At 48.5% G+C, this 9,658-nt stretch overlaps 1 protein-coding gene across 1 annotated transcript; it reads left to right on the forward strand.

Annotated features, from left to right (window-relative positions):
- Window positions 1-7,631: 7,631 nt before the first annotated feature.
- On the forward strand, window positions 7,632-9,658 carry LOC307122922 (uncharacterized protein). The gene is made up of 6 exons (XM_079811259.1): window positions 7,632-7,878; window positions 8,122-8,226; window positions 8,441-8,497; window positions 8,590-8,693; window positions 8,931-9,026; window positions 9,122-9,658. The coding sequence occupies exons 1-4, from the start codon at window positions 7,705-7,707 to the stop codon at window positions 8,644-8,646; spliced, it is 393 nt and encodes a 130-aa protein (XP_079667385.1). The 5' UTR covers window positions 7,632-7,704; the 3' UTR covers window positions 8,647-8,693; window positions 8,931-9,026; window positions 9,122-9,658.

Consider the following 9,658-nt stretch of genomic DNA (forward strand, 5'->3'; position numbering starts at 1 on the left):
GCTAACATCTTGGTGCCAGATACCACAGCACACCTTCAGGGGTCTAGTGGAGTCCATGCCTCGACGGGTCAGGGCTGTTTTGGCAGCAAAAGGGGGACCACAATATTACGTTATGCCTGATCGGTGTATATACATACTGTACACACTCTCGAGTCAAAACATTATGACCAGTCATGAATCTCCTAACAAGGTCACATGTCAAGGTCTGGTTTGATTAGATGGACAATCAGTTGTCTTGGTCAACGTGTTGAATGCAGGAGTTCCTCCTCCCCCAAACATTACAGCTGGCTCAATGCAGTCAGACATAACATTCTCCTGGCATCCTCCAAACCCAGACTTTCAAACAGAGAAGCTCCTCCACAGTCCTCTGGCATCCTTTATCGATATACAGTAGTTTCTTCTGAAAAATAGCAGAGGACACAGCGTGAGCAGCTGCACGGAAAGTGCATAATCCAATTTATCCGATCCGCTAAACTCAGCTAGACTTCAAGCAATATTATTACCTGTGGAAATTTCACAAATATTTGTAAATATAAATTAATTCCATAATATTTCACAATATTAGTGTTTTACTGTATATTCGAGCAAATAAATGCAGCCTTGGTGAGCATAGAGACTTCTTTCGAAAACATTTCAAATGTTTAATTATTCTAATTTTTGACTGGCAGTGTGTGTATAACAAGAGGCAAACAGCTATTATAATAATAGTTTTAACAGCTATTATAATGCTACCTCACACTTTTCACTTATTAGAGAGGTGACCAAAAATAGGTCCCACGGACAGCAGAGCTGGGCATGGCGGGACGGGGATGGGATGGGATGGGATGGGGTGGTGGGGTGTGAAGGGTGTGGGAGCACTTTCCTAAATGACACTTCCAATATCTTTAGTTGTTGATAACTTTGCGATCGGTTTGAGACAAATTGACCAAGATTGCATTAAATACAAATTACAATTCTGTAAAGATAAATCTGAGTTGTGCTGCTGACTACAATGTGTCATGTGCTGTCAATTATTGGCTAACGACGAAAAGGAAACAAGATTCAAAAAATATTTATAGGCTAAACCAAAATTTCACTATAAAGACAAGCCTGTTGAGTGTTGTTGAAATGTTTTCTTGGTAATATTCCTAAATTACCATGAATTATATTAGTAAACTTTAATGGATGCAAATTTTTTTTTTTTTTTACATTACATAATCTTGGTGCAGTCGCAACTTGATGTTTAACACAAAACTTGCAAACCAGTTGAGACTTTTGTCCTTATTTTTGCATGCTCTCTTTCTTTCTTGTTCTCGCTCTCTTTATAATGTTTACTAAACATCATCTGTTTCCTCTATTTTCTCCTCAAAGTGCACTGCTTCATTTATGTAAAAAACACTTCTATTTCCTTAATATTATTTATATTTCCAAAAATATTTCCTTAAATGGGAGAACTTCCACAAAGCCCTAGGCACTGCTCTTTTGAGGGCGTCACTGCCGAGAAAGAAAAATCAAGTTCTGTATATGACCGAGCCAAAAGTGAAACTTTGCTGGATTGTAACTGACTCAGTCACGTACAAGGTGAGTTTAACACTTTTTCCTCATACGTTCTGTGTGTAAATGTAGGTAAAGAATAATTGTGTCATAGTGAAATCAGGTGAAAAGTGTGATCTTAATCTCAACGACTTAATTTTAGCAAACAAAGAGCAGGTGTATTTTATCTTTCATGCAGTTGACACGGAAACCAGTCAGCAATATTACTTGTTATAACGTGTCTGGAGAAACTAAATGTTATACATTTCCATCATAATTATTATGAATAAGAAACGTCTCAGGTTACGAATGTAACCATTGTTCCCTGAGAACAGGGAACGAGACGCTGCGTCAGCTTCGACGCTACGGGGAACGCCTCCGGCGTGACAGGTGCCTGAAATCACATTGAATCACGTCAATTCCACTGACCGGCGACAGCCTCTGATGTCATCAAGGTGCGACCAGGAAGTATATAAGGGCGCCTTGCCAACATGACAGTATCTAATCGTCTGAAGGGACTGTTTTCGGCAGGCAGGCCCTGTGGCATGGCACAGCGACGCAGCGTCTCGTTCCCTGTTCTCAGGGAACAATGGTTACATTCGTAACCTGAGACGTTCCCTTTCGAAAGGGAACTCGCGCTGCGTCAGCTTCGACGCTACGGGGAACGATATACCAACGCCGCCATGCCGACGGGAGTGCATGCCCACTGGCAGTGACAACTGTCAAGACAAGCAAATCTTGCTGAAATGCCTGAACCACTCCCCTTCTGGTCACGTTAGGCTGTCAGTGACAGCGCCCCCTACGGTCAAAGCCCAAGCTTATCGCCTGAGAAGGAAACCTTCACACACATGAGTTCCTTCCCAGGCCTTGCTCAAAGGCCTGGAACCAACCCATTCGACTCAGAAGGGGTTCCTTTAAGGGAACGTGGCAAGGGAACTACGAGGGAACCCTATGCCAGTCACTATTCGGGAGATTATCACCGAATGCCACCAGGGAGACCTGACCAGGTGACCCAGTCTAGTATGGGACACGTAATACGGTCAACCCTGTCTGTACAGTACAGAGCCTCTGGTACTCGCCTCCGAAGAGACATCCCGCTAGGGTGCTGCAAGAAAGGGCAGCATCACCGACTAGCCGGACCTCAGAGACGGGTTATCCCGGAGAGCAGCGCTCAGCGAAGTGCTTTTCAAACCCTTGCTAGCGAGGGGAGTCAAGCCGCTCGATCCTCGGATCTACCAAGCACTTATTTTAAAACGTGCTTAGGAGGCCAAAAGGCCTTATAGGCTGAATATATCGGGAGGGGCCCCTCGGGACCTACCACCAATAGATCAGCCCCAGGAGGCTGTAAGCTCACAATAGACCCTCGTTTGAGAGGAGCTCATAAGCCTGCCCGGTAGGCAACCATGCCGTAGGCCTACTATGAAGGTCCCGTCCTGTCGGGACCACATAGCCGCAGTGACACTTCGTCGTGCTAGGGTAAGAACACCGCCTTCAGGTCTCGCAAACGGCCAGAGGCCGGTGCCTGATAGCGGGTAGCCACTAGCTGTCAGCAAAAAAGCCAGTTGTGTGTTCCCGCCTAGGGAACTCGTCCCCCAGGGAGGCCGAGAGAGGCCTCCACCTGGTAACCTGATAGACCGCTCGCGCATCCAAAGCAGCGCTCGTCCTCAGGAAGGCCAAACGGGCCTGATACCTGATCGCAGTCGTGCTAGCCCTCGAGGTAGCTGGGAAGACCAGGGACTCGCTTAATCAGGGAGGCCAAGCGGGCCTACCAACTGCAAGACATCGGGCACTCACAGCCAAACTGAATGTGCTACTCATAGCGCTTCAAGCTCACCACAGCGGCTGGGGACCGGGAGCTCGCTTTCAGGGAGGTACCATGCCTACCACCTGATAGCAAAAAGTGCCACTTATAGCACTTTATGCACACCACAGCGGCCGGGGAGCCGGCCTCTGCTCATTGACTGGATTTATCCAGGAACCACGAGACCAGAGCGTGCCCTCAGAGGAGGCCACGTGGGCCTACTACTCCAAAGCGAATCCCCTCAGGGAAGCCCGTGCAGCTTTGCCTGATAGCAGCCCATGCTACGATCCGTTACCGAAACTGGGGACCGGGGAACGATTCCAGGGAGGCGCAATGCCTCCACCTGGTAGCAGAACATGCCGTCCATAGCGCTTCGCTAACCGTCTCACTTCTGCGCCTGAGAAACGGGGGCTCGTTTCAGGGAGGCAGCAATGCCTACCAACTGATAGCAGAGCACGCCGCGCATAGCTCTTCATTCCGCTAGTCGTCTCAGCGCCAGAGAATCGGGAGCTCGCTTTCAGATAGCAGAACGTGCTACTCGTAGCACTTCACACTCATTACCACAGCGACCGGGAACCGTGAGCTCATCATCAGGGAGGCTACCGTGCCTACCACCTGATAGCAGAGAGTGCTACTCATAGCACTTCATGCTCACCGCCACAGTGGCTGGGAACCGGGAGTTTGCCTCCAGGGAGGTCACTCAGGGAGGCCGGATGAGGCCTACTACCTACTAGCACTCGTGCTAGCCATCCAGTGACTGGGGCCCAGGAACGCCATCCGCAAAGGAGGTCGAGTGAGCCTGCTTCCCCACAGCAGGCCCATAGGGAGGCCCGGTAGGGCCTACCACCTATTTGGACTCATCCCCAGGGCCAATGACGGGTCACTGCTGACGTCGACACCAGTGGAGAAGAGCCTCCGAGGCCCACTCGTGGGCCATAGTGTCGGGACTTTCCTGCAAGGAGGCCGGTTAACGCCTACTACCTGTCCTGAAGTCCAACTGCCCAGACCGTCCAAGCTGGCCACTCAGAGCCAGCTGGCTCCTATGCCCGCACCTGGGGCTGGCTCCATCCCAGAGGCAGCTAGGGACAACCTACTTCGTCGTGTCCTAGGGCCCCCAGGACGGCGCAGTCTCTTGGGCAGTGCCTACAAACATGGACCTAATCACATTGCCAACAGCAGTGTACTCAGCAGAAGTGCTCAGCAAAGACCCTCTAAAGCGAGGGGAGTACAACTTACGTGACCTGCATCGGGGCGGCTGTCTTTCTTTCCATGCAGCGGCCAACCTTGATTGCGAGGGCGTCAGCCATTGGCAATGCTCGGGCCTCAGGGGAGCATCCGACCAGAACGTACAGACAGAAGGATTATCCGATGTTCTGCTCAACCCGGGCCCTAAAGGAGGTGAAGCAGAGACATAAAGCAAGGGAACAATATCACAGAAATGTGAAAAACCACCGGCCGTACCATCCTCCAGGAAGAGGCTGGGGGCCGCCAGCAGATGGCGGCCACCAAGCTCCGAAAGGCGGAAACAGCAGATAAAGTCTAGTCGCAAACCGGCGAAAGACGCTTAATTCCACCCCACGACTACTGGCAAAGTCGCTGTCTCCTGCAACATCCTCGTCTGCATTACACGTGACCCCAGAACGCAGAGAAGGGGGCGGGCCTTGGCCTGACGACTCTGCAACAGAGGAGGCTGAAACAAGGATGCATAAACAACGCCATGTTCTTAAATAAAAAGACAGGCCAGGGGCGAACACCTTTAATAAAAGGGAACGCCCCCATCCTTGACAAAGCCTAGGCCAAGTGGTGCGACATAGGTCCGCACTAGATCTACTCAGGGCCCGGGAAAGAAATATTATCACCTCTAATATTACACAATGAGGCCCCAAAAAACCCCTTTTCCAAAGCCCCGCAGAGCTGGGCGCAGATCTCACTACAGCTCGTGCATTAGCGCGTACCCGGTCTTCAGCTACTTTTCACTTTACGCTAGGAAAAAACACAGCTCACCCCTTACACTACAAGCCCTCAGGCGAGAGCGCGATTCAGTTACCCAAACAATGGGCAAAATATAGCACGGAGAGGCAGCAAACTCTCTAGCAGAAAGTGAAGTATTCACACACAACCATCACAATGTTGCAAAGAAGATCGTTCTTAGCTTACTCACGGGGAGCTGCAGGCCCTGCGAAGATCCAGCGGCGATCCAAATTTCCCCAGAAAACCTCTCAGGCGAGCGAAGGTATAGGAGTTCTGAAAAACATAGTTTTGAAAATGTTTCACCCTCAGCGAGGGGACTCACCAATCGCTCCCAGCGGTGCTTCCAGCCAACCATAGGCTATTATCCGCCCGCCATCCTGAGGGGGGCGCTCTCACAACCAAGCCAGGCGGGCCGTCAGAATTCTTACATTTCTGCTCATCATAGGCCCACCGGCCTGATGTTAAAAGCGCCCGGGGAAAAACTTCTTCCAGAGGAAGGGAAAAAGGCAGCGTTCACCTGCGTCCCCTCGGGGGCGGAGTCCGCTGTCTACGCTGGTCCCGGTTGCCAGCTCCAGCTTCCTTCCTCTTTTTGAAACGGGTGTCCCGCCTCCTCTGCGCCATAACCCTCCGTGGGGGCGCTCGAGAGGCAACACTGGTTCTCTGTTCCTGTCTCCAGCCCTCAGGCTGGGACGGACCAGGGACACCCGACTGCCTGGGCGCGGTCCCGGACCTCCGCGGGATGCAGGTTTTAAATGCTGCCGAGCGCGTCCTCGCCTCCCTGAACTTATCCACCACCGCCTCTACGGAGGTGCCAAACAGTTCAGAGGGCGAGACCGGGGCATCGAGGAGAAAGGCTCTCTCTTTCCCCGCGATGTCCGCCAGGTTCAGCCACAGATGTCTCTCCGTGGCCACCATAGCCGCCATCGAACGACCGATGGCGAAAGCTGTTTGCTTGGTGGCCCTAAGAGAGAGATCAGTGGTGCGACGCAACTCGGCCACCGCGTCAGGGGTTAGTCCCACCCCCCGATCGAGGTCCTTCAGCAGATCTGCCTGGTAGGCTTGTAACACTCCCATCGTGTGTAAAGCCGCCCCAGCATGACCCGCCGACATGTATGCCCTGCCGTTCAGACGTGATGTTGTCCTAAGGGGATCTGACGGCAGGGTGGGAGCCCTTAGCGTCGATGGCCGCCCGGAAGCGAGGTAGTTTGCAAACGTCTCGTCAACGGGCGGCAGCGACACATATCCAGCTTCCGGTAATCCCTCGACGTCAGCAAAATTAGCCCGCTGACGCCGATGGACTCGCGCTGAATAGGGCTTCTTCCATCCTCTCGCAATCTCATAATGGAGATCAGGAAAGAATGGAAGACTCCCGAGAGCTGGCTGGTCATGGGCGGGGAGATAACGGTCATCCAGTCTACTTAGACGAACGTCATCTCCCCTAGCGCGCCGCCAAGGCAGCTGCAATCTGCCCACGGCGCGCTCCATAACCTCCACCAGCTCCCCATACATGGGACAAGGTGGTTGAGAAGCCTCAAACACTTCACTCGACTCCTCAACCATCCTCTGCTCCACTGGAAGAGCCACAGACGAGGAGGAGGAGCTTAGATCCTGCTCCGCCTCCAAAGTCTGCCCCTCGCGATCTGGCTCGTTGTCCACAAGCACTACACCAGTCTCTAGACGACGAGCCAGATCCAGCTGGGAGCCCCAGGATTGAAGGCGCCGCTCGGCCTCGGCGCGAGCGGGGCCGCTCCCAGCTGCTGAACTCTCTCCCCTCGAGAAGAGAGCCAAACGAGAGCGGAGCGTTCTCAACGGAAAACGCTCGCAGTTCGCACAGGAGGCTCCCTCGAGAACCTCCCGTGCATGCTCTTCCCCCAGACAGTATACACAGAGCGTGTGAGTGTCGTCAGGTGTAAGATACCTGGTACACGGCTCTGCGCACCTGCGAAAGTGGCGCTGTTTCTCTGCACACTTCAAAGCTTGGTATTTGCTTGACGTTCAGGATCCAGGCAAAACAGTCACTGAAGACGAAGAGATACTGTCATGTTGGCAAGGCGCCCTTATATACTTCCTGGTCGCACCTTGATGACATCAGAGGCTGTCGCCGGTCAGTGGAATTGACGTGATTCAATGTGATTTCAGGCACCTGTCACGCCGGAGGCGTTCCCCGTAGCGTCGAAGCTGACGCAGCGCGAGTTCCCTTTCGAAAGGGAACATTGTATTTAAATATGTTTAAAGTGTGTCTTGTGTTCTCTTCTTCTGTGCTTAGTTAATACATTAAAACCAGTGATGATTTATCCTTTTAAAATGGTAATACTTTGGTTGTCCTTAAGATTTCAAGCAGTAAACATTCAAGAGGACTGGCCATTATCACCTGCGGGAAACGTCAAACTCTCTCTTTTCTATCTGCTCAGATTTGCAGGATGTCTATGACAATGTGTCAGGGTGAAGGAGTGACAGTGATCACCATCGCCTCAAACCCCAACAGCAAATGGCCAATACTGTGTCAGATCCTGGGCACTTTGTGTTACAGTCCAGTGTGTGGCGTATCACAGCATGTGAAAGCCAAGATGATGGGCATCTTTACAGCGCTTGCGGTGAGATAGACGCTGAAACTGACATTACAACTAAAGCCTGAAACACACTGCACAACCTTTGTCTGGATTTTTGAACATTCAATATTTTGAGCCGATTCTAGAACGCATATTGTTTTCATTTGTTGCAATGAGACAGATGTTTCTGTGTGTGTGATACTATGATTATTTAAAGTGACGTTGTACATTTTGAGATTCATCACAATACAAAGTGGTGTATAAATGGCATGTTTTCTTGTTCCATAGATTGTGCAGATTGCAGCAGGAATCCTCTATATTCTCATAGAGAATTTATTTATAAGACCATATGACATTGTGATATCTGATGCTCCAGTTTGGATTGGTGGTGTGGTAATTATTATACCTCATTCTGATTCTTATTGTGTTTCTAAATTGTTGTAAAATGAGTGAGACCATTCACAAAGTTAATATAGAGTACTGATGACACAAAGTTCACATTTTGATGATTTTTATTTTAGAATGATGGGAAGTCATTTGGCTCAATACTTGTCTGAACTTGTTTTGATGGACACATTTGAAGCATTTCTTTGTTTTTTCCTTATAGTTCCTTGTGGTTGGAATCGAGTCTTTTGTTGCAGCTCGGTTTCCCAGTTCAGTTCTTGTAAGTCTTTAACAGTCATCGCATTCAGTAGTTCAGATGTTTCTGGTTTGGTGAGATTTTTTTAAGATGAAATCGTGATTTGTGTATTACAGCTGCTCATCGCTGTGGTGCTGAACATAGTCAGCACTGTTCTACTGTTATTGGCCTAGCACTGTATTCATGTAAATTGAGTCTGGACCTCGAGTATAGGAATCCGGTAATTATTCTTTATTTTCTTTAAAAGGTTTAGAAAAAAGGGTTTCAAATGAATGACCATTGAGGCACTTTTCAAATAATTTCCTTTTATTTTTCAATTGCTTATACATACATGTGTCTCATAAACTATTGATTTGAGAATATTCCTCAAATTCTCATTTTAAAACTTTTTCTTGCCTTAATAATTTGCTGTCAAATTGCTTTTATTCCATTACATTCTGATTTTTCCCATCTCTAGATGAGAAGTGTGGCACTGGATGTCCTTCAGATTTGTGTGACCATCAGTTTCTTTATCTTGGCTGTGAAATCATTCGATACGAATGTGAGGCCAAAGGTGCAGTATTATCACTACAATTAAAACAAACTACAGAGATCATGGCAATTTCAGAAAGCTGATCAGTGTATTAATCTTTCATTTTGGTTTTGCAGTTTGTGGAGGACCTTCAATTTTACAAGCCACTTAAAGAAGAGGTCACTGTCAGTCATGTATGTTAGAAAGACCTCGTAAAAAGTGAAATATGCAATGTTAATTGAACTAACAATTTTATGTACAAGTACATTTAATAGCAAATCTCCTCTGTCTGCAGTACCACAATCATCTTGTTAATTGTTTATTTTTGCTGTTTATTATTTTTTCTTTACCTTAAACTTTTGGTACATTTTACAAAATATGGTCGTTTTCATGGACTTTGAATGTGCCTGTTTCCCTGAGCCTTAGTTCCTGTTTCTTATTTTCCTGTATCCAGTTTGTTTCTGTAGTCACTGATTTGGTTTCCTCGTTACTGATTATGTTAACCTGTCCCTTGATTAGTTCTTGCTATATTTTGCATATATATAGCTTGTGTTTTCGGTACCGGTTTGTCGGGTTATTGTCTTTATGTTGCTTGTGAAGATGTTATATTGTTTTTTGCCTTTTGGATGTACCTTCTAGTTTTTGTTTTGTTAAATAAAGTATCAAATCTGCAC

Source organism: Gobio gobio, assembly GCF_949357685.1.
Source record: "Gobio gobio genome assembly, chromosome: 2".
NCBI classification, from domain to species: Eukaryota; Metazoa; Chordata; class Actinopteri; order Cypriniformes; family Gobionidae; genus Gobio; species Gobio gobio.

Excerpts from the sequence above, each read along its gene's own strand:
- LOC307122922 (XM_079811259.1), top strand. The coding sequence starts at position 7,705 with ATGTCTATGACAATGTGTCAGGGTGAAGGAGTGACAGTGATCACCATC. Across the intron at positions 7,879-8,121 it reads GCATCTTTACAGCGCTTGCG|ATTGTGCAGATTGCAGCAGG; the intron begins GTGAGATAGACG and ends CTTGTTCCATAG. Across the intron at positions 8,227-8,440 it reads CAGTTTGGATTGGTGGTGTG|TTCCTTGTGGTTGGAATCGA; the intron begins GTAATTATTATA and ends TTTTCCTTATAG.